Genomic DNA, 25978 nt, shown 5'->3' on the forward strand with positions numbered 1-25978 from the left:
TCAGCTTGCTCAGGCCCTGCAGATGAACAATGCAGTAACATCCGTTATTGGCATAGAGCGCACAAAACTTTTGCGCATGGAAAAAAAAAACTTGCAATGCTTTTCTCACCACTTTTGGAGCTGGTAGCTACAGTTCAAGCAGTGCGAAAGCCGGGGATGTAGGAACACTGGAAGATGCTTTCACAACAACACCGTGGCGCTGCTTCAAGTGAGATTTCAGATTACTCGTACTGCCCACGTATTTTACAGATGCGCGGCACATTTAGCAAATTGCATCTGTCCTGTCAAGTCATCCTTAAATCCATAATGTTGCCATACTTTAGATTTAAAACTCAGTGGGGAATAAACTGTTTGTTTTGCTTCTCGCGCTTTCTGAGGGCGCACCACTAGCTTCATCCGCACACCTGATACACTGAGTTGTAGTGTAAGTGTACACATCCGCAAATCCGTTGCTAAGGCTTACTTTATGTAGGTCGATTAAATTATGCGCCAAAAACAGGTTGACAACACTTGTTAATAAATAAAAAATACATTCTATATTAAAAATATAAGCTGTATCTCGGAAAAATCGATGCATCTCGCAAAAACCGATGCATCTCGATTTGCTTCCAAAATTTCATTCATCCTCTGCTGCTCAACCGATGCACTCGCATCGTGCACGCGCATGACCGCGTATCGATACATATCGGTTAATCTTCCCATCCCTAATAGGAAGCTGTTTTAACATCTGTGGCATTAAGTGCTGGAGTTTTTGTGAATGGCTGTAATTTTTTAAGTCATCCAATCATCCGGGATGCAACATCTTGCCTTTGGCTCGGCATTACAATAAATGTAAAAATTATTTAAACAATTAGTGACCTCAAGCAACAGTTTCTTTGTTCTGCCAATCCACTGCCCATCAAAAAATCATCTTACATAGAGGAAAAAAACACTTTAAAAATAAATAAAACTATGAAAATAGCCAGGCTTTTTACTCATCAGTGTTTGATTGCTTTTAATTGGAGAGCAATTTTCTGTCCAGAAAGGAGGAGTATGTGTGTGCAGTAAAGGAGATGACAGGTCTAATGGTTAATTGAAAAGAAAACGTGTCAGACAGGACTGGAGAAATATGAATGCACGTCAGAATGACTGAAACATGCACAATAAAGGCCAACCATGTCAAAGTAGAAGCTCTTCAATCTTGTCTGTCCTGTGTGTGACATCTTAACCAAATGCTCCATAACATCTTTAAGCTCTGAATGTTTTACCTCCAAGTCTCTTATCTGCATGCCATCGTATGTCTACTGCACAGGAAACATTTCAGTCAACCAAAATGATGAATATAGAAGTACTTCTATGCAGATGAAGAGGACATATAAACAGTTCACTGATTTGGGTAAAATGGCATTTCAAGCCCCAGTAGGAGTCTGGTTGTTGCCTAGTGCACGTGACATGCAGACCAGTGAGAAGTGAAGCAGTTCAGACTGCAGCTGCTGTTAATGTATGTTATTAAAGGGTATAGTAATTTTTCCTGTAGTCTTGCAGTTGGGGGTGATTGGTATTTCTTGTTTCTCTGTAGTAAAATGCAGAATTGCACTGGGCTTCAGTCGGAAATTAGGCTTTGTAAAACAATTTGATCCTGGTTTTAGTTATTTATTTTATTAATAAGTGGTTCTAAGAATTGAAATATGTATGATCATTTTTCCAGACTTTGATTAAAAGGGCTTGTGAAAAAAGAGCATCTAAAGGAACAAAAATGGCTCACAAATTCAAAATAAAGAGGCAAAAAACAAGGTGCAATTAAGCTAAATATTTTATGGTGTTGTGATTAACATGAAATGTGGGAGGAATGAAAAGTGTCTGTTTGCTGCATTACATTAAGATTTGTGCATGTTGCATCAGTCTCTTCTTACATTTGAGGCTTGAGTATTATAACTAATCACATGCAGGTCTGTTGTGCTTATGAACACTACAGTATGACCAATCAGATCTTAATAGATTAGTCATTGCTGAAAATGCTGTGGCTTTATGTGTAAACATGTCACGATGGACTATGACAATTTTTGTTTTGGAAAAGCAATGCGTTCATTTGTTTTGATGTGTCCTAGCAAAAAACTTTGGCTTCTGTCTGGAAGTTTGATTCGTTGATTTTTTTTCTTTTCTTACGAATGAGTGGTCTTATGGACATGTAGTAGTGGACATCTGCTTTCCTTTAGCCAAATCTTACAATGGAGGTACCCACTCTTCCACTCACAGGGGGAGGCTGGAATTAAACCTGGATTAATAATTGACAGATTAATCCTTAATCTACATGTTCTGTCTGTCTGTTCAGACATTAGTCTGTCTGCTGAACTGTCCATGACTCAGTATTAAAAGCCCACCAGTGTATAAGTTTTTTTTAGAAGCTTATCCTTCACAGATTGTAGAGATGAGGCATCTTTTGGTTTCAAGATCTATTTCTGGTTATGCTGCTTAGTATTTTAATTAGTCAGATGACCTTTTTAGAAGTAATGTTAATAAACCAAAGGGACAAGAATATTCTGGTTTGTTTTATCCAAATTTGGGTAAAATCACCTCAATGTTTGGTTTATTTTTTAAACAATTTTTGGGTTGCTACAAATTGATTAAAATTTTGCTTAAAATAACTACTTTTTCAGAGTGAATGTAAATTAAACTTGGCATGTTTTCTGTAAATGCTGTGTTAGTTTTTCTTCAGGGTTTAAAAGGGATGGAGCAGAGAGTCCGAAGATTTTCTTAAAGCAGAGGGCAGTGTTGTCGCTTCAAAAAGTAGAGACTTGAAACGCATCTGAGCAGTCGCAACGTAGGACTACACACTGTGGTGTGTGAAAAAGTGCGACAAAAGCAGAGACTTATTAGACATTTTAAACAGAAGTTTCCAAGTGTAAGCAACTTTAAAAATAACACAAAAAAATTTAAATAAATTGCTGAATGCATATATACCCCTTTTAATTCCGCAATTATAAAAATGTTCTACGAATGTAGCATGAACATTAGCCCCCTTCTGAGCTATTATGCTGGCTGTCTGGTGTTGCAATTTTACACTTCACTGACTCCGACAACCACTCTACTTGAGCCTGAATGCCCCAGATTTTACCTTATTTAGGTGATGTACCGAAATCATCAGAGCGCAGAAACATTTGACAAAATTAAAGGAAAAAAAAAACTTAAACTCTCAGACCCCCTTTCCGAGATTAAGGAATAACGAATTTTATAGCACAAAATTGCTGTCATCTGAAAGCAAATATAATCCTTTATTACCATTTTGTTTTTTCGAATCATGTTCTGCTTAAATTTACAGCTGTGTAAAGTGTGTTATGAAACGCAAATGAAATGTATTTCCCCAAACTTTGCTTTCTATAAATATTCATAGTCAAATATATTAGAATGAGTTTAAATGGGTTGGTGTTGTAAATTAGCGAAATAAAATGGGCTTCGTTTATCTAGTTAGCATAACGTTTAGTAGACATGTCGTTTTAACACAGTGAGCGCCTTGCACTTCCCTGCTAATTTATGATGCAATCGTGTATGTAATGCATGAATGGTGGCATATTAAATGAAACAACCAGACAGGCAACATGTTGTATTATTATTAACAAGAGGAAAAAAAAATTCTGATATGTTATTGATTAAAATCCATGCTGTATACTTTATTAATAAATTAGATTTTTTTCCCAAAACTTTCTATATCAGTTTTAAGCGACTTTTCAAGGGTGTGATTTCACAATATATCGCCTTTTGTATATGGACAATAAATAAATTAAGTGAAATGAATCAATCGAATGATCTTTTTTTTTCTTTTAACAAGCTTTTAGGGACTAAAACTTCGCCTAAGACCGTTTAAAACAGACCGCTTTGCATCATAACGCTCCATTCTCTGGTTTTCATCCATAGATCACTTTCGAGCTTTTTGAGACATGGAAATTGCAGCAATCTGACCTATAGTACATGATTGAAGTTTCTTTGACATTTATTTCGAGTGAGTTGCTCAAGGACTTGAAGTGAATTGTTAGTAACTCTGTGCTCCGACTTTTTTTTTCGTGAGAATTACAAGCCAGCCAGTCTGTGACATTAACTATTTAGTTATAAAGAAAACATTGCATAATGCTTCAATATATTATATTATATTATATTATATTATATTATATTATATTATATCATATTATTTTATATATGTGGGATGTACTATCGTTAGCGTTAACTGCATGACTGTTTAATGATTTTGTTTAATTTAATTTTGTAAATCCGGCTCACATATTTTTAGTGCATGCATGCGATAGGGCTGATATTTTAGTATTTAAGTGTATTAACGGCGCATGCTTTTTTTTTTTTGCATTATAATAAAGGGTTTGTTGTTTTGCACACGTTTTTAGATATTATGTATATCTCTATATCATATAATAGTGTTGAAAAGATAAAAGTTTTTAGGTGTCCTGTTGAATATTGCCATTTGTTTTTTCCTCAACTATGTAATTGTTAGTGAAATCAGACTTTTTTTCTTGCTGGCATCATTGTGGCAACACGACTCCTAAACATCCCGATGTTTAAACATTTGCTAGCCTTTCTGTATAAATTGTGGTGGTGAACGTGAATGTGATTGGCACAAGTTAAAAAACGCATGAATACGCGAACTTGAGCTCTCTTCCTTTGCCATGGCTCACTTTCTTTCCTTTTTTTGAAAGCAAAGTATATGATCCGTATTCTGTAATGTCCCTCAAAAAGAAAAGCTGAAACCGGAAAAACAATTACAAAGGAGATTGGCCCTAGGGTATGGAGAGGTAAGCAGCATGAGGGGTTGGATTGACTCTGGTGCACCCTTGGACCTTACATTATCCTGGCATGAGGTCTCTTTGGCAATAGCTAAGCAATTTCAAACAGCACCTGGCTGCCCACCCCACTGATAGCCTCTATACCTGTGTGTGTCCACCCCGCCCCCCGACCAAGCACACAACTTTTAAACTGTGCATAATGACTTTTGTGTTCAAAGAAACAGATGTAAATGGAAGTAACCTCATAAAATAAGTAATTACTTGTATGATGATTCGGTTAATGTTGGCTCAGTAATATTCGAGGTGTTTTTGATAGTCATATGTCAGCTGGAGGAAAGGTGATACTATCTGTCGCAATAAATTATGTCGTTTTGTATTGTTTACTTATATAAAGGGTTCCTAAATGACCAATCTCTGGCACCTGCTGTCCCGCCCCCTGCAGTCCCTGACCCTTGTTTGCAGGTGCTACTGATTGCACAACTTCTTATAACAGCAACCTTATAACAAACGACTTTTGTTATGGTGGTGATTGTTGCTGTTTGTTGAAATTATTATACTTTGAATCGTTGTGTTAATAGCTTATAGCATTAATAAAGCCAGTGGGGATTCGAAATGCAATGCATGTTATGTAATAGGATTTTGCTTAAAGCTTCAACCATTTTGATGGCAAATGGTTTCATGGTTTTCCTCTTTGAAGTTAATAAAGACCATTTCCTTGTATTTGATTTGTCATTTGTGAATGTATTGTTTAATTTGATTACTTTTTCTGCACGATAAGCTTTATTTGCAAATAGTATAATATGTGCAAAAAGAAAACGACGCTTTGGAAGTGATCAGGTGTAATTTCTTTATGAAAAAATATTAATGCGGCACTTTGACGTGCGTAAATCAAAAAGTAAATAATAATAATAATAATAATAATAATAATAATAATAAAAATAATAATAATAATAATAATAAAATACAACATTTAAAAAGAGTGTAGTGTTTACTGACATTTGTGCTGAACCCGTCTCCCTTGTTTATATAACTACATAACAGATATTTAGCTTTAAAAAAAAACTTTGTAAGAAGGAATTCCTTCAGTCTCAGAAGGCGTGGTTTTGAAAGGAGCTCTTCAATATGTTTTAATGTGATAAACTGCAGCGTTACTTGAAACCCTGCGAAAGCAGCCTTCTTAGAGTGTGCACGAACTGCGTGCGTGATTTAGGGGATTGGTATATAGTAATAAACTTGTAAGGTTAAAAAACTACTATCTCTTTCCCTCTTTTACTATTTCTGTATTATATTTCTATTTTTCCCAAGCACAAGAAATAAGGTCTACTCTCTAATCTTAAAACTTGATACTTCATTTAGTGAAGTTGTTTTAAACAAATGTTAATAGGCCCCTATCATGTTATGTTTTTTTTAAAATAGGCCTATAGTTTTTTTTTGTTTCTTGTTTGATATTAAAATTAAAACGGAAATAAAAAAAATTGCAATCCACAGCATTTGCAGAAATATTACAACTTCCCTACTAACTAACTAACTAACTAACTAACTAACTAAATAAATAAATAAATAAATAAATAAATAAATAAATTTGACACTTGTTAGATTTCAGTCAGTAAACAAACCTTAAAATAAATATTTTATTTAAAGATCCCAATTTCATACAGTAGAGATGGAAACTGTAAAATCAATTTGCACGCAAACTTTCCGAATCATCAAGGTAAATGTTGGCTTCATTTGCCTTCGCTTAACATTACAATAACCCGAGGTACATCCAAAGTAGATTTTGAAAGGACACATCCTGGATTAACAGTCATATTGATCACCTTTGCATATGCATCGCTTTTCCTGCAGGAAAATAAGCTTCAGTAAAGCTCTCTTAAAGGGTTAATTGACGTGCAAATTGTCTCTATCTTCCACATCATTGTTGTATTGTGAGGTAAATGGAGGTTACAAACAAATACAACTCATTTCCCGTATAGCGGGTTGTCCATAGGCTTCTGCCTTATTCCTATATCGCCAATTAAGTATTTGCGGTTGTTTTAACGCACTGAATTTGTCTGCACGACAGGGCTGTTGTTAGTATGCGTTTCTACATGGGTTATTGTGTATTTAAGGGTCTAATGTTTTAAAGTAAAGTAGGCCTAATTACAAGGAAACAAATAGTAGCTATGTTCTGAGATTAAACTGTGTGGTGTTTATGATGATTGCGAACTCGGTTGCGTGACAAAAGGCGTTTGGAACATGCTCGTGTCGCTTTATCCTCTTAGACGGTGCCACCCCGCTTAGCCAGCAAAGCTATGAGCTTCAGGGAGGACTAGGGAAAGGACCCTAAATTAGTATTAGCAAGAACGCTCATCCAACCCATATACACTTGAATACTTCTGCCGAACACGTATCAGTATTTTAAGTAAAATATAGCCTAGTTTATGCGGTTATAACATTTAGCAGCGCTGTACCTTTAATTTAAACACATTTTACTTAAAACGCACTAAAACATACGCGTTAGCCTTTTTGATTGGACTGCAAATATTTTATTCGAAATCAAATACAGATTAATTAAACCTAACCCTACCTTACGTCTCATACGAGCTTGTGTAAAATCCAGCACTTTATTTTTCAGCAGATCTTTAATTGAGTTTTTCTTCACCCAACTAACAGGCACTACCTTTCATGCCACGTGACTGCAGAGAAGCATGTTATTACTCTCACTGCTATTTCCCGAGCACAAGCATCTACTTATTACTTGTTTATTTTAAAATTGCAGAACAAAACAAACCCCGTCTGCTCATTTAGCCAAACTCAGCTGGTGTTTCTGTGTGCCTCAGCAAAACAGCCCGCGCCATATTGTGACGTCACCACGGATGTCAGGCTCTAGCGGATGGCGTGAGGAGAAAATGCTGTCTGAACTAGAAAAAAAATCTGCGCTTGCGCAGAAAACAGAAAGGCTTCAGTTTAAATGAATTTGTAAAACTGTTTATATTTGAAGGTGGGGGTGGGTTTTATATGAAGATGGAGTCATTGGGGGTTGGGTTAAAATATTGCATTTCAAGTGAAGAAGCATTTAAGAGACCGACAGATTCTCAAAAATAATAGGGTTGCCTTGCTTACAGCATATAATTATCTATCTATCTATCTATCTATCTATCTATCTATCTATCTATCTATCTATCTATCTATCTATCTATCTATCTATCTATCTATCTATCTATCTATCTATCTATCTATCTATCTATCTATCTATCTATCTATCTATCTTGTGTAGCTAAATATTTGAGTTAAAACAACTCTTTCAGGCTATATTTTCATAGTTTCATTAAAACATAATCAGTAAATGCAATGGACAGGATACAATCTGCCACTGGTGCAGGTTTTCTGTTTATATATATATATATATATATATATATATATATATATATATATATATATATATATATATATATATATATATATATATAATTTTTTTTTTCTTGTCGCACGCCTTTATAATGAATGCCTGCCGAGCCCTGCCTACATAATTGACATGCAGAGAATGGCTAGTCTATCTCGGCAGAAAGTTTTTAAACTTAACCTTCGTAGCTTGTTTGCGCGTGTACTCCCCAAGATCATAGGAAGGGTCTTAAGATAATCATATGCTATCACTGTTCAGTTAACATTGTGAACTCTTTCGTCTTTCCAAAAGAAACAAACAGAACAGGATGGTAAGATGGCGGCATGTTACTGTCAAGTTCAAGTGTGCTATGTTGCTTCGTAGAGTTTGAAATAGCTTTGCAACCTATCACAAGTTCACGGTTATAACCAGAAGAAAAATTAATGAAAATGAAAAACTGAGGTCTTGATTTGTGACATTTCAGGATTTGTTTTAATTCCAGTCAAAACTCGTTCACATTTTGTCATAAATAGTTTGTTAAACAAACCAACAAACAATAACCCTACTTCGGAAGAAAGTACAAGATTCTGCTGAATTTTGAATAGGGTATGTTGAAGTAACATCGCTTGCCTCGAAAATGGCACAGTGACACAGTTCATCAGTTAAACATATGCTTTTCAGGAATAACTTGATGCGTGACCCATTTCCAGGAGAAAATGTCACAGAATCACATTCAAGCTCCATTTGTACATTAGATCTGTCTGAGATCAGGGCTGAAGAAACATCGAATGTGGCTGAAATAAATCTTTATTTTCTTTAACTTAACGTATAGAAAATAGTATATAAAACATATATTCATTAAATTATTTAAATAAACGTTTTTATATATCACCGTTACGAGGTACTGTTTTTTACGTTTGTTTTCAAAAGTAGTGCTGGTGGTTTGAAATCATGTTCATAAGCACAATATATTTATATGCATAATTTTAGTCTCTTAAAAAATATGTAACAATGCAATGCTGTAACTCTCGGTGTCACTGAACACATATTTCCCCTCACTTTTCCATCTTAAAAAGTTGTAGTATTCTTAATACTAAATTTCATTCACACATACAGTTCCACATCTGGAAAAGTTATTCACATAAAACAAGCAAATGTGTAATCAAAGTTTTCTATATGTTATACCACAGTACTCATAACAAACAACACGCTATATTCACAGAAGAACTACATTTAAAACAATGCAAACTGACAGACAGAAAGTTTTATTTTGAGATTACTGTTGTGACAGATCATTGCTCCTCTTTGACACATTAAACACAGACTTGCATCCACAAAGACAGTTCTGGAACTATCAAAAATGGAATACCATACTGATTCAAATGGACCTTAAACCCAGGAATATTGGTTAACTTCTTTAACACTGTCACACGGTTTCAAAGTTGATGCATGAATGAAAGCTATGCTATTGCATGGTGTATCTGATCAAAAAGTGGCGTTTCGATGAAAATACTGGTCAGTGGGCATCTCGAATTTGTAAGTGATCCTTAGGTGTAGTCTATACTCGAATGGTAAGAGTAAAGAAAAATACAAAATAAGAAATTTCGATAACCAGAATGCCTCTGTATAACTCACATATATGGCTGATTCATCAGTGATATAAAGGGGGGAAAGAACCCATTGTTTTATTACTTTTTATACCGATCCTTACATCAGCTTATGTTGCAAAATGCAAACTTTAAACTATAGAGCATGTCTTGTCATATTATTAATATAATTAATACTTTACGACCCAGATAAGACACATACATTGGTTAAAAAAGATACAATCGTATCGTGGGAACTTTAGAACTGACTCCCTTTTCATCGTTAAAACTGGTTGACTCAAAACTGTACAGTCTTGTTAGAAAACATTTCCATAAATATCATTTAAGATTCGGCTTTTTCGCCGATAATTAAATTACAAATTGATAAATATGGCATCATGGATATGTATTTACATCATTATTAACAAAGGCAACGTTATAATCAAAGGTAACAATCGTAAGCTAATACCACATTTCTCCACCTGAAAACGGACTTGGACAACAGATTTGACTCCATCAAACAAGGAAATACATTCACGAGTAGGCTATATACTTATTTATGATTTATTTTTTGTTCAAGTTCAAGACAAAGACTTTGGCACGTTTCTTAAGACTGTCTGAAGTTTTAACAATCAATCAAAGGTGATGTGAGTGTCACCTTAATATAAAACACCGTGAAATATTCTTTCTTTGCCATTATTTTTAAATATTTTTTTCAGAAAATACATAAAATGAAAAATAAAATAATCATCTGAAATCTGAAAACTAAAGGAAAACCATTTATTCTTAGAAAGTGTTATTTTGTTATTTTATGTCTTGCTAGTTTTCTTCGAACTCGGAATAAAGTCAAATTTCGAATCCTGAGAATGGACGAGGCCTGCTGGCGAACTCTCATCTTTTCCTGTTGTTTCAATGCCATTTTGTACGCCATAGCGTAAATAGTTTTTAAAGGTTACTTCAACCTTTTGGTCCACCATTTGAGAGTCTGCTTGGAGCTTCAAACGTACCATTCGTTAAAATTAGGTGGTAGTCCATCGCTGTGTGCTGATGAATTTTGCACCGCGGACGTGGGTGTTTTTGTCGGGTCTTCAGTGTTCGCAGAAACCAGCACTGGCGGCGTGGACGACTCGTATCCAGAGCTCGCAGCCGGAGACGACTCTGAGCCTTGTGATTCGTGTACCTTAAATTACAACGTTCACAGATGTATGACACAGGCAGAACAAGCAAATAACACGCTTATACACATGGTGCAGATAAACGTTATGGTTCGTCTTGGATTTCTGATCGATGCTATAAATTTGTGAAACACAGAACGGCATGCCGCATGCCAGGCCTTCATGAAATGAATTTAACGCCTTCCCAGGACATGTATAATACATTTATCGAAGCGGTTAGTTATTTTCTCTAGAATCTTTATCTGCGTGATTTTTCTTTGAAAAAATGTTTGCAAAACAGAAATGCCTCCTTACCTTCATATGTTTCCTGAGAGAGCTGGGATGTGTGTAGGACTTGTCACACACTTTGCAGATATATGGCTTGTCAGATGTGTGCACGTGCATGTGCTTTTTCCTGTCGCTGCTGTTTGCAAATCGCCTGTCGCAGCCATCGAACTCGCATTTAAATGGCTTCTCACCTGCAAGTGAGAGCAAACATTAGGGTTTTAGGAATATAACTTTTTAATTAGAGCACAACTTTAAGTTATGTAATAGCCTACACGCTTTTCTAAATAATGGGCCGTGTGTGCGCTCACACCAGATGGTTTGGTTACCCACATATCACGCTCTTCGCTCTTATCCTTTTTTTACTTACCAGGCATCTTTACATTTGCTTTAGAAAAAAATAATTGCAATAATAACAAAATTAAGCAAGTAAGCATGCGTGATCGTATAAATTGTGTCAATTTATGCACGCGTTTCTTCTCTGCCAAGTCTAACCCTATACACTGTTCAACAGCTTGCTTTACATTTTATGTAGATCTCGAAAGGGGTCAATATTTTAGGCACAAATCCAGCTATTAGACTAAACGCACATCGTCAAAATTCATGCTTTCCCAGAAAATTGTGCAGCATTTTTTCATGCATCAACATAACACAAATCCTATGCAATTACTAACTTTATAGCCACAAGCATCGGAAGCTTCACAAAACGAAAAGGGTCCATTCACAATTTCGCTCCACAACCACGCATGCAGCTTTGCATTTTAATTTATGACTTGTTCATCTCCTAAAAGATTTGCGACGTATATATACATTTCAACTAACATAAATTTTACTCAATCAAATAAATAAATAAATGAGGAAAGAAACTTGATTATATAAATAGTAAATGTAGTCAAACTCTCCCCTAACATTTCATTTCTACAAGCCTGAAGTGTGGTTAAAGAAGTTGACAAATTTATCTATGATAAATACTTTACTATTCACTTTAAAAAGAAAAAACTTTAATTTGAAAAACTTTTAGAAATGCACTGCCTTGTTTTAGTTGAGTAAATAGTGGTATTTTACCTATTAAATGCATTGTTGAAATATGTAATATCGGGGGGAATTTAATTTCCTTACCTGTGTGAGTTCTTTTGTGAATTTTAAGATTTTCTGATCTTGCGAAAATTTTACCACAACCAGGAAACGGACAAGGGAACGGTTTCTCTCCAGTGTGTACTCGGATGTGGTTCACGAGTTTGTATTTGGCCTTAAAGGATTTCCCCTCTCTCGGGCAATCCTCCCAGTAGCAAACATGATTACTCTGCTCTGGGCCGCCAACGTGTTCCATCGAAACATGTGTCACCATTTCATGCATTGTGCTGAAAGTTCTGTCACAAGTCTTTTTAGGTCTGTTCATCTGATTCTCATCTATCCACTTACAAGACAATTCTTGCTTTATAGGCTGCCGCATGTATCTGAAGAAGGCCCCCGGACCATGGTGTGTGGGTACGTTCATTCCCATGTTCATATTAATGGGATGGTTATAGTTATGCAGCGGAGCGGCGCCATAAGGTTCCGTACGAGGGCTCGCCACAGGTCGATATGGATCTGGACGGCCAAAAATGTCCCCGCGTAAACCCAGGTGCATTTGACTGTTTACAACATGTCCTCCTGGTGATGTGTGGCTCACGCTCTGATCGTGAAGTCCAGGAAACAACAGATGTCCCGGGTTGTCCGAAATTCCGGGGGGCCCGTGTAGACTCCCAGCAGAAGCGGCAAAGATTCCATGCTGGGCACTCGGCGGTGCGGTCTCTCCGATGCCTGCGCCCCTGTTTCTGAAGAGAAAGTCCCTGGTCGAATTGAATGCTCCACCGGCGTAAGAACCAACTTGTCCTCCGTGGTGGTGTCCGAGCGCTGCTGCGTATCCAGTTGCTTGCGGTGTGAACGCTGATGTCTGGCTGGAGGCGATGTCGTGAGTAACGGGACTAATCTTGAAGGCAGCCGAGTGAGATGAATCTGCGAAGGGACTGAGTCCCAGCCCAGGGTCTCTGTTTCCTAACTCATGGTGTCTAGGCGTTCCGAAGCCCCCTACTCCTAGTGACGGGAACTGAGGAGCGCTATCAAGGAGCATAGTCATTGGGCTCAATCGAGAAAAACAAATGAAAAATAAAAAAAGAGGGAAACCCCAGGTTAGTGGAGTGAACGGGTACCGGGAAATTGAGCGCAATTTCACGTAAGCTTGAAAAAAGAAATCTTCAATTGAAAAAAAACGAAATGATAATCCCGGGTCTCGGTAAACGGGAGAAAAACTCCCGCAACTGGGATCCGTGAGAAAGAGGATCAAACTTCCCCCCCTTTCCAGACGAATGATGTCCTTGGACTGATAAAGTCAATCACTCACTCCTTGCACATAAATGAGCTCGGGAGGCAGCTCTACGCTGTCCAATGAAAGCACAGCTCCCTCTTAGTCACGTGATGGATAGGAAGGGCGTTAATTGGCTGCACGTTCGTTGATTGGCAAGGTTTAGTATTGAAAATGGCAGTTCGTTTCAGTGAGTAGATTTGATTGGTTGCTGTTGGCATTATTTGCAGGTAAAGCAACGGGACTTTATTTCGGTTCAGTAAGAAAGGCTTGTTTATTTCCCGTGCTTAGCACGTCAGCTGTTCCCAAAGTTATGCTACATAAACTTTCAGTAGATGCGTGATTTAAAGAAAGATACTTTCGCCTACTCTTTGCCAAAATTTAGAAGAAAATAGACTAGATCTAAAAAAATAGAAGTGTACGGGAAATTATTATTTTTAACTAAGAAAAAATGATGTATCTTCATTTTAAAAGTAAGAACATTGTTTATCTATCTATCTATCTATCTATCTATCTATCTATCTATCTATCTATCTATCTATCTATCTATCTATCTATCTATCTATCTATCTATCTATCTATCTATCTATCTATCTATCTATCTATCTATCTACATCTAGCCTAAATAAACTGAACCACTTACTAAAGTTTTTGTTCATTAGCCTTTTAGAGTGAAACTTAAATTACATGACTGTAGAACAGTAATACAGGGAATGAAGTATGGTGGTGATTGTAATATCCCGAGAATTTTTTTTTCCATGGCGCCAAAAACTCTGCTATTGAGAAAGTTTCACAGGGTTGCTGGTGACTCGCTGCAGGACACGTAAAATCTGATCAAGTTCACAGACGCGCTGAGTGTTTCAAGCAGCGCTTTTTATACCTCCAAGCCTTTTCACGTTCCCTCTCCCCCTCAATCTCTAGGCTCGAAAGGAGCTCCCTTTTATATCTTAGAGATTAAAAAACAAAAATCTTTAAATCAGCCTCTCATTCTAGTCTAGTCCTCAGCTTTAATGCATTCACTTTCACCGCGTTTTCTGCAAGGGGAAAACTAATAGTTTTTTTAAGGTGAGTGTTATTTTGTTCAGTAGATATTATTTAGTTTAAAATATTCTAATTTAGGCTATGTTGTATTTGGGTAATCGTATATTTCTTTTAATTTTTTATTGACAAATTAAGCTAAATTCTTAAACATCTATCTATCTATCTATCTATCTATCTATCTATCTATCTATCTATCTATCTATCTATCTATCTATCTATCTATCTATCTATCTATCTGTCTATCTGTCTGTCTGTCTGTCTGTCTGTCTACACACACACACACACACACACACACACACACACACACACACACACACACACACACACACACATACATATATATATATATATATATATATATATATATATATATATATATATATATATATATATATACACACACACACACACACACACACACACACACACACACACACAATTTAAGCGTGAATTGCAATATAGAGATATCCTTCAATCAAGTTAAATCCGGTTCTTTTTTCTTTCTTTTTTCAAGCACTGCCCACTCTTTGCTTCATCTTTATTTCTTCCCCTCTCTCTTCCCCTTTCGTACACGAACACACATGTGAGTATATTATGCAGCGGACAGATTTATGACGATTTTTGTTAAGTTTCAGGGCTGGTAGTCCGATAGACTTCGGTTTCTTTACTTTCCATTCTAGATGTTGGCCTATGGTTTGTCTGTTTAAATGTGGACGCGCTTAATATATTATGTGACATATTCATTTCCGGGCGTGGCTAGGGAAAAGCTAAGTTCTTAAGGACGTTCTTAGCTTTCACCACGCAAGGAATTGTTCAGTTACTTCACTTAAATTCTTTACTGCACTCTGCACTGCGTCTAAATGCCGACCAAAGGGCAAATGAGGGCAAAAGACGTTTTTAACTCAAGGGGGCCTCATGCATTGTTTTACGTTGAACCACGGGAAATTCAAAGTACTTTATAAGCCTGTAATTGCGTGGAACTCAAATGTTTTTTTCTACCGTTTATGTAAGATAAAATTTGTTTTGTAAAAATTGTGGAATATCTGTCTCTGGTCCCTTATGCTGGACTTGGCCTTCTTCTTCTTTTTGTTTTCTATAGTTAAATTACAGTTTAAAGATAATTCATGAATAACTCTCGAATATGATTCTGGTATAAAAATCAAGCTCAGTAGTGCAGATCTGTTTATTGTCGCATAGAATAGTTTATAATGAATGTAGCCCACTGCTGCACATCGTGTCGTTATTATTTATTTTACGGCTGTCAGTCTCGCATTTAATTCACAAGTTTATTAGCAACACAAAATGATCTCGTGCATATGACTCCAGATGACTCTTATACCTACCACTTTATCATCCTTTAATTTTCTATGAGTAATATTTGTATTATTGTCATGCTTTATATTGATGTTTTTTTCTTAGACATATTAAGGCAATCTTTTTTGTGTACTATTGCAGCGCATGTTTTTACGTATAGCTTCTAAATATTTAAAAGTATTCAGCCTGTTTTGTCAGCTTTACTGAGAAGTGAGTGTATTTATATGAAACACCTAATCAGTATTGGGTAATAAAGTAGCTGTGGCACATCCCATTAACATGTCTATATAAATTTTGTTAACTATGTTTAGCATAAATAATTGGAAATTAAATTTGTTGTGGCGCTACGCACCTTATTAGAGCATGGAAACTGCTCTTGAAGAAAATCGTTTTGCCGAACCCTAAAAAAAGAAATCCTTATGTGGTGAAAAAATGTCCTTATGTGGAGTTTTTTAATCGGTGCATATGTTTTATATATATACAGATAACCACATTTTATCTTGACTTATTTATTTAGTAAGTAATTTGCATTTCAGAAAGAAATATAATTCTATATTGTTATCTAGAATTGTTGGATGGAAATTCTATGTATTTTATAGGTATTTTATATTGAATATTTTATAAAGTAATATTTTGGTTTAACAATACAATCGTAAGTAAACTAGTTATGCAAGGAAAGAGGCAGTTTATATTTGGGCAAACATGATTGTATGGAGGCCTATATTTAGGTTTGTAAAATTAAAATTTTCTGTTTTGTTATAGTTACAATTCACAATCAAATTACATTTAAACCACCATGCTATCAACTATGCATTTAATTGATATTAGTCTTTGTTGACTAGTTTATATACTTTGAGTAGCTAAAACTTGGAAAAAAGCCTGTTACCCTTTGAGCTATAGCTATGTGTTATTTGGCCCATTTAGTGACTGTTGAAAATATGACAGAAAAAAACTTTCATATACAATTTTTATTTGTTAATTTATGGCACATTTGTGCTCTCTCTACTATTTATTTAAATATTCCTGCTCTGACCAATATTGTCTATTGTAATCAAGTAAGTTGATCATATACAGAATGTGCAAATGGATTCTTTTTTTTTTTTTTCCAGTAATGGAGATATAAAGAAGAAAGAAATTTATCAGGAGTCTAATCTGAAGGGTTGCTGTTTGGTGTTGGAGAAGACAGTTTTACACAAAATTATATCTGTCATAAATAGTATATAATTACTCTGTTATTTAGGTGAACATCACTGTCAAGGTTTTTTATCTTAAAGCTATTCTGATATAAAAAATACATATCAATGTAAAGGGTTGTTGAATTCATTTGTTGTTTTCTTTTGTTATATTAGTTTTTATTTTGACTCTGTTAATGTAGTGACAATATTATTTCAGTGTTAATTATGACTTAATTATGACTGTTGTGAATACAGTTACTGTAACCTCAGTAAATATTGTTGCCTTGTATAATATTTACTCTATCCAAGAACTTAATGTGTGGGAAGAATTAAATCAGTAAATAATCCAAGCTTGTGCCCACTCAAAGGGGGAGGACTGTATTCAGGGCAAAAAGGTATACTAATGACTTTCTTAAAATCAGGATGTTGTAAAATGAGAGAGGATCATCTCTGTTTTAATCGAAAATTTGTTCATGTAAATGGTTCAAGTGATCAATCAAGTTTGATTGATCTCTCCGCACTATGATGCCGTGTCACTCTTTTTCCAAAAGTAGTCTAACTTATTTGTTGAATCAAAACCTGTTTTTATTTTTGTCAGTTTTATACTGACAGGTGCAAAATAATTTAGAACAAGTGAATAAACTGACAACAGATCATCAGGGGCTAAATTTTGAATACGGGAAACTAGCTTCCTTTCTTGTAACCTTGAAAGTCAGAAGTCTATTAACCCTTGCATATTCCATGTTCAAATAAACCTTTTAGGTATTTTGCGACATTTAGTTATTTACCCCAGTTTTTTTTTTCTTTTGTAATGTACAGCTTGCTCACGTGTTTATTACATTTGCGTATGTTTACAATATTTTATTATTGACATTAATTTATTATTCTTACTTTAAATATATCTGTTCGTTTGGAATATGAATGAATGAACGAATGAATGAATGAATTGTTCACTTCAGATATGTAACTCCAAGAAAATAACCGATAAAACTGCACGCTCATGTGCATTTCATGAAATGCATCTCTCCTCAGTAAACAAAGTTAAACGTAAACTTTAAAATATTCCACATTATTAGTTAGATTTTTTTGTTTAGTATATTGTAATAACGAAGTAAAACATACATTTCAATATAGGATATTTGCATTATAACCAAGTAAAGAACATCTAAAGAAAAAGACAAAGTACCAATAATCGAGTTAGTTGGCATCACAATTTTCAAGGGTTAATAGCAAATAGGCTATGTAATTTGCATAAATAACTTTTTCTTAAATAGTTTGTATAAAAAATGTCAAACACTGGGGAAAAAGTTTTTTCTGTCGCATTTAAGCTAGTAACCTTTAGTCAAGTAAGTGTAGTGGCGTAGTGTATTACCAAGGGTCTGCACATGCTTGCTTTTGAATGAATATATATATATATATATATATATATATATATATATATATATATATATATATATATATATATATATATATATATAAAGAGAAGAATTTGTGTGGCCAACAACAGCAGCCTATTATATATCGAACAAGTACCAAAGTATATTCCGTTTAATTAGAGTTGAACTACAAACTGAAATATTAAAGCAGACACCGAGATCTGACTGATTGTGAGAGGCGAGTGGCTTGAAAGAGAATTTTGATTTCGTTGCTTAACTTGGATTATTTCTATTCGGTGTTGAAATCACACTGCTGAATATCATTCGTAGCACAAGACTTTCTAATAAATCACATATATGGCATTTCCATACTTGAGCCAACGACATCTTATTCGGCACTCTAGTGCATTTAAGTCACAGAGCAGCCAATATCTGGCAGTGAGCGAGCGGCACATATCAAAGCGTTTGCACTGAGATATTTGAAAACGGAGTCGTGTGGTGAACGCCTGCGTGTCCCTTTTAAAACAAATCCAGGGACTGTCAATCATCGCGCATTCCGACCAATCCCAAAGCACCGTTTTTAAAAAGCTGGTTTGCCTGCTGTGCTTTTATATTGCAGTATGGCCTGGTTCGGAGCATTTTACTACCACGTTATTGCCACAAATCAAGAGGGCAAAGTGAACGGCATGGGACTCACACCAATCTTAACGAACCTCGGTCCGATTCTTGCGTCTGAGAGGTTTACAGGCAATAACTGCACATGCAGATGATACAGCGGGGGGAATGGGGAAGAGTTTTGTAGGTAAATCGTAAACTTTAAAGGTTGGTTGATTTGCCAAGCCCTCAGCCAAGCTTGCAACAAAACATGACAAGCCTGTCGCGGTTTAGTGGCTGCCCTCTTTCTTGCGTCAACCCTGGGGAGAGCAATACTGAACCCAGCGTGATGCTGCCACCTTTGGCAGAGGAGCACATGGGGCACCCCACTGGCAGTTCCTTAAAACTCTGCCCCTCGCAAAATTTGCGAGACTACCACGAGACGAGGGCCAGTGCATATGTTGACCACTCGGTTACCCATTTTCCAGACACTGGATACACCAGTCATCGCTTAGAACCCAGTCCTAGGGGCATTATCATTGGGACAAATCTGTCAGCAGCAGGCATGCCACCAGTAACTGATCAGCTGGCTTCGAGACCAACCCAACATGGCAATATTGGAAGGTACCGTGACCTCCACAGCTATAGAGATGGCAGGAGCCACGCGTTCTTCACCGCCTATCAAGAGCAGGCCCATGGCTCGTCAGACGCAACCCGAGATCTCAGCAGCCAAATGATGTTGGGTCTACCAGGAGATCTTCTCTCACGAACGCACCCGTACGGGCAGCCGGTCAGTGGCCCCAGGGCCAACAGCCAGCAGCTTGTCACCCAGTTCTTGGAGTTCTATAAGCCTCTGAATATGGCCATGCAGCGAGGAGGGGGTGACGCCTTCCTCAGGTGCTCCAGGCAGAATCCAAAACACGAGCTCGTGTGCAAGTGGAGTGACGGCCAGGAGGGCACTGGCAAGCCGCCCTGCGCCAGGAGTTTTGGGACCATGTATGAACTCGTCACCCATGTGACGGTTGAGCATGTCGGAGGACCGGAGCACTCTGACTACGTTTGTCACTGGGAGAACTGCCCAAGAGACAGAAAGCCTTTCAAAGCCAAATACAAGCTCGTCAACCACGTCAGAGTGCACACAGGAGAAAAGCCCTTTCCCTGCCCTTTTCATGGATGTGAAAAAGTTTTTGCCAGATCCGAAAACCTCAAGATTCACAAGAGAACGCATACAGGTTAGTTGTTAATAATAATAATAATAATAATAATAATATTAATAATAGTAATATTAATAATAATGATAATGATAACAACTACAACAGTAATAATAGTAATAATAATCAGCATCTTCAAACTTATATAATTGTTTTTGAATTTTTTTCGGTGAGTTTTGCTTTATATTGTTACAACACAAAAAATACTGTAATATATGTTTATATAAATAATCGATGAAAAAATGTTAAATTACAGATTCCCAAAATATTGCTGTGTCAATTATTCGGTGATATTTCAAATCGTATTTTCGCTGTACACTATTACGAATTTTTACAGATGGGTTCCTGTCGAATTCAGCTTTAAAATATTTCAAATTAATACACTTTTGTATACAAAACTATTTAATTATTTATTTATTACATTTACGATACTTTAATTTCGGTGCCGATTAATGCATTTGTTAACATTAAATAAAGCGTATTGTTTGTTTAACGTTTGTTGTTCGTATTAATAAAATATATTTTTAATGATTTTATAAACTGTCGTGCTGGTGAAAAACAGTCCACATGCCAGTTGTTTGGGTGCCTCTCATTCATGCAGTGAAAATAAATAAATAAATTCCGGGGCACCGGAGAGCTGTGACGTAGCGTTTACGCAAGGCGCAGCTGAATCCTCTGTTATGGTAGAGCGCACCCGCTCACGCAAGCTGTAAGACCACTACACTAGAAACTGACGTCACAATATCATATACAGTTTTCATAATAAAATTTAAAAATAAAATATGAATTAGATGTGAAAATAAGGTTAATCAATCACTTTAATTATTAAAGCCACACTTTATTATTTCAAAAACAAGAAATCAATTAAACCAGGAATTAATCTTTGGCTCATGACGCATATAAAAATGAATGAGGTCGAGTAGCAGAATAATCTGACTATTATAAATGATTATTGTTCACTGAAGACAATTTAAGTACAAATTGAAAATTAATCAGTGACACAATTCCATAAAATTACACGGAAGGGATTTGTTTCCTCAACTTGATTTTGAATTATTTTATTACTTTATTTTTCCTTTATTTCTGAAATGTATACGAGTTATTTGCATTTGCGAATCTTTCACCAATCATGCTTGTCTGCATGGAAACAGTTTAGCTGATTGGAAGCTATCACAATTTCTATGAATGATAGAAAAGAAAATTATCACATTTTGCATGCACATGAGTGTTATCTGAACAAAGTGATGTTCTCGCCTGCTTTACTGTTTAATGTGTGGAGCGGCACACTTTTTTGGTACAACATCCTGCATAACACATCTAATGACACCATGCACAGAACTGATGAGCCATGGTTGACTGTACATCCCACCCGTAACTCGCGTTTCCCCCTCCTCTGCCCGTTTAGGTGAGAAACCGTTTAAATGTGAGTTTGAGGGCTGCAATCGAAGATTCGCAAACAGCAGTGACCGGAAGAAGCATTCTCACGTTCACTCCAGCGATAAACCCTACACGTGCAAGGTCAGAGGCTGTGAAAAATGTTACACACATCCCAGCTCCTTGCGCAAACACATGAAACTCCATTGCAAGGCCTACATTGCCAAAATCGGCGAGGACGACGAGCACCTTGTAGAGGCCAGGTCTCCTGAGGTGACAGAACATCAAGACACACCCGCTTCAACCACAGTGACGCGAACGATGACGACCCCCTCTCACGAGACTCTGTCTCCCGAGACGCGAAACGAGTCTGCTGTGAGGTCACGTTTCCATCACACCTTTGAAAACACGTTGGACTATACGGCGCACAGGCCACAGTCCCTTTTGGACCCTCTGTTGCTACAACGGGGCAGTTACAGACCCGAGTCTGCTCAGTACTCATGCAACCAACCAAGCCATACGTTCGCACCCAGCCATAGAACTTTTGCGCCAAACTCACCTTTCCAAAAAAGTCTGGTAAATGGCTGGTACACCTGCCATAGCGCCGTGGACACTTTTTCACCCAAACACTGTAACAGTGATTTGTAATGTCTGTAATTTGGTCGTGTAAAAAGCATTGGCGGATGACAGTCGTGAGTTGCTTCCCATGTAAAACTGTCATAAAGGCTTTTCTGAGTAGAATAGAGCAATGTGATATATACATGTGTGTCTGTGTGTGTGTATGTATGCATATATACACACACAATACATTCATGCAGTGAGACGTCGGTTATTATTTCTGAAACTGTAAATAGTTTCCATAACCTTGCAAAAATAGTAGTTGACAAAATATAAATTATATATCAAATATAAAACAAATCTACAAATAAGACCCGGCAGATGAAGTAAAAAATATATAAGTATTATAAATAGATCGAAATAATTATATTATTTCTGCACAAGAAAACAAAAATTACTGGCGTATTATTTTGAGTTTCCGTAAAGGCAGGGCCTCCGTTTCTGATGTAAAGTAGAAAAAGAGGTTTATCTCTTTAAAATTAATTAATTAAGGTAATTATACGTGAAATCTTTTGTAAAGTACAACTTTTACATGTGTTTTCTGTCACAGCATAAATTTAGGTCGAGGGTTCTTATAATTAAGGTTCTCGTTTGTCTTGATGTGTGTATGTGAAACGAACCCATCAGTGTACGAGGCCTTTAGCTACAAATTATTTTAAGATTTTCTCATCACTTTACAATTAAGTTTATAAGTTGATAGGTTTGTGGCAAATGCTGAGGACGTCAGTCCTGTTCCATGGTAATTAAATTGTTTAATTAAGATTGTACTGTATATACTGTACAATTAATTATGCATTCGAAGTTTCATTAAAGTATCTATATTCTCTTTGATCAGGCGTGTGATTTAACTCTATGCTTTTCAAAGGACGTGTGTGAATTTTATATAACGATTTTGGATTTTATATGCATCGTGTTTTTTTATGGAGACCTATACGCTTTTTTGGATTGAAATTCCAAAACCGAGAAACTTTACGCATTTAGTTACATTATCACTTGTTAGCAGTGACCAAAATAATGTATTTAAAAAGTTTAAACTTTGATTAAGTACTTTTTCTTCTGAAAGACGACTACGCGACCGCTTACCTTTACCTGGATTAAACTCCAACAGGTTTTAGATTTGGCGTCGTTTTCATGTCGTTGTTATCCATCTTTGCATTGTTTTATCATATCTGACATGATATATCTTTACTGTTGACTTTATTGCTTTACCTTTGCTGCATGACGGAGTATGAACAAGGGTTTAAACGAGGATAGGCCTTATACTTAGAATGACACTGCAGCGAAATCCAACCTACATATATGCTTAGTTTACAAATTGAATGTGTTAGCACACTCTGTTTCTGTGCTAGAATGTTATATTAATGTACAAGAAATCACAATTTTCGCAAATCCTATTCCGTCAACCAAAAGTCGCATGTAATCTAAGTACTGTTGTTAAAATACACCATGCAGTTGTAAAATAAGCATACGTTCGCTGGTCAGAATGAAATGATAGCTTTGAGAAATTGTGCGCTCGAGAACCACAACTATTCGGTACACCTGTTGGATGACCACATGCATATTGCATATATTCCATTTTGTCCCTATACTTCATAGATTTCTTAAAGTACAACCATTTTAAATTCATTAGATATTTTGAAAAATCTTAACACAACTGTAAGGCTGTAAAAATTAAATTTGGGCCATTTGGTAGAGATCTGCTGTTTAATCTGGTTTTAGCCTTTTTTTGTAATGTACTTACAGATTGCACTTGGGGATTTTTTTAGGTTCTTACATATTTTTTTGCTTGCGTATATGGTTTTTTGATATTATAGGATAATGTAGAGTATCTTAATTTGTAATGTGAAGAACTTGGCTGTCTAACACTACATGGTGAAGTGGTAATGCTAATGACCAGGATATATTGCATTTTATAAGACAAATTTCTTTTACTGGTTGGTTATTACAAAAATACATTATATTCACAGTTTAAGAGCCTAGTTTCCACTGTCAAGAATGGTGCCTGAGGCACCAATCATTACAACCCACTTTTGGAGAGACACTGGTGAAAAATCGGTGACCAAGGAATATAGTATTACTTTTTGGAGGGATATTTGAGCAATGAGAAAAAGAGACCCCAGGTTTAACTGGTAATGGGACTGCCAGTGCTTTTTGACTCTGTGGAGCTTCTAAGATATTTTTAATTTTATAATTTATTTAGCTATCATGAATAACCTTAGAAAGGTCATGGTAAATGTCAGTCTGTCTTCACTTAAAGCTCATATCTCAGCCGGACTGATATGAACATAACATGTTTATAGGAAGTACAAAAGAGAAGTATGCAGTGTATTGTAAATTTTTATTTTGAATGCAGATGGATCATTGAGTGACAGGAAATTGAAAGGTGGACACAGGAAGGTGAACTATTTGTTGCAGTCTGGTACTAGGCAAACAATACATTTCTTGTTTTAGAGAAATACTTTAACATGGGTTTCTGTCGCTAAGTGAGCTGTGATTGGACCAGTGCTTTTCATAATGGTTTGTCATTACAGAGGTTGTTTATTTATAATGAATATTCGTAAATGCTGTGAAAAAAAGTTATTTGAACTGATCTTATTAGTTGAAACATCTCAGCTTAAAATTATTCCTCTATAAACTTTGATACCTTTCAAAACACTAATGTTAAATCTTACCATCAATTGCAATTAGAATTCTTTGCAAATTATTTAGTTTTTAGGATCACCCTGGTTTACAAAACATATAAAATGTATAGCGTGTGCTAAAATAACAAAGGAAATATTGTTATTAAAACTGGCTTCGAAATTACCTGAGAAGTATAATTGAAAACAATCGAAATCACATTATTGATCACATAAAAAAAGCATATCTTTTAAAGCATTATTTTTTTCTCTTGCATCACTTAGAATTTAATATCGGAAAATAAAATTGTGGATGCTCTAATGTTGCTCCTTCTTCTTTGCTTTTCAACTTACGTGAGTTAAATCAAATAACTAAAATTGTGAAGACTTATTGGATATTATCGCACACCTTCTTGGTAACCTCACAGTATTAGCAGATAATGACCTTCTCAGAAACCCTGTGATTATGCGGTGCTTAAGTTACTATTTTTGAGCTTTAATGTTTATTTATTTAAGGTTAAGATCTTGTTTGGATTGTTTGCAATATTTTTACTAGTTCGTTGTGATGCTATTACTTTACTTGCTTTTTAAACTCTTGCAGTCACATTGACCTAAATGCAGTATACATTCAAAATATAAAGTAAATGTCTTTATTGAATGTGACTTTATTGTTGCATTAAGACCAGCAACCTTCCCCTTTGTATGCTTTTTTTTTGTTTTTAAAAAAATAAATGAGCTTCGGTTTTTGTTTTCCTGCATAGATTTAATATTAAGTCAGCTTTCAGAACAATTATTATATAAAATGTTCCTCTATTGAATATGTTTTTTTTAGCTTGCTGCTTATTTACTTTTGTATATCAAGTGCATTAGGATCAGTCAAAATTAAGCTCTCCGACCAAAACCAATGAATGTCTGTTGTTTATCCTTCTTGAAAGTATTCAGACTTCACTTTGCCAATGGTATCATATAGATAAATGATATTTCTTTGTTAATAACTGAATTACAACACCCTTTAGCAGATTTCGAATACGCTTTCTTTACTGTTATTGAATCATGCTGGCATGTCTCTGCCACTCTCTACCACCTTTGTTTTCTGCCTAGCAACATAGATGTATGGCAAAGGTTAATTTGCATTTTTGACTCTAATCCATAACAGCATGC

The 25978-nt window shown here is 35.8% G+C and overlaps 2 protein-coding genes across 43 annotated transcripts in view; one reads left to right on the top strand and one right to left on the bottom strand.

Moving 5' to 3' along the window:
• Positions 1 to 25978, top strand: part of zic6 (zic family member 6) — a 166950-nt gene that overhangs the window by 111582 nt on the left and 29390 nt on the right. For 8 of the 42 annotated variants that reach the window (XR_015506707.1, XR_015506709.1, XR_015506728.1 and 5 more), the window contains one exon: positions 12596 to 12640. The exons of 23 other annotated variants lie outside the window; for them this stretch is intronic. Coding sequence is in view for 1 of the 19 variants with exons in the window: in NM_001001837.1 (NP_001001837.1) it covers positions 19268 to 20228; positions 21613 to 22229 (1578 nt within the window). In the remaining 18 variants the exon portion in view is untranslated. 42 annotated transcript variants of the gene reach the window in all.
• Positions 9377 to 13519, bottom strand: zic3 (zic family member 3 heterotaxy 1 (odd-paired homolog, Drosophila)). Its single transcript, NM_001001950.2, is given in 3 exon segments — positions 9377 to 10893; positions 11183 to 11346; positions 12272 to 13519. Coding segments are annotated over 3 exon segments (1347 nt in total). The 5' UTR covers positions 13272 to 13519; the 3' UTR covers positions 9377 to 10710.

The sequence above is a fragment of the Danio rerio genome, chromosome 14, assembly GCF_052040795.2.
Source record: "Danio rerio strain M-AB ecotype USA chromosome 14, GRCz13ab, whole genome shotgun sequence".
In the NCBI taxonomy this organism is placed as follows: Eukaryota; Metazoa; Chordata; class Actinopteri; order Cypriniformes; family Danionidae; genus Danio; species Danio rerio.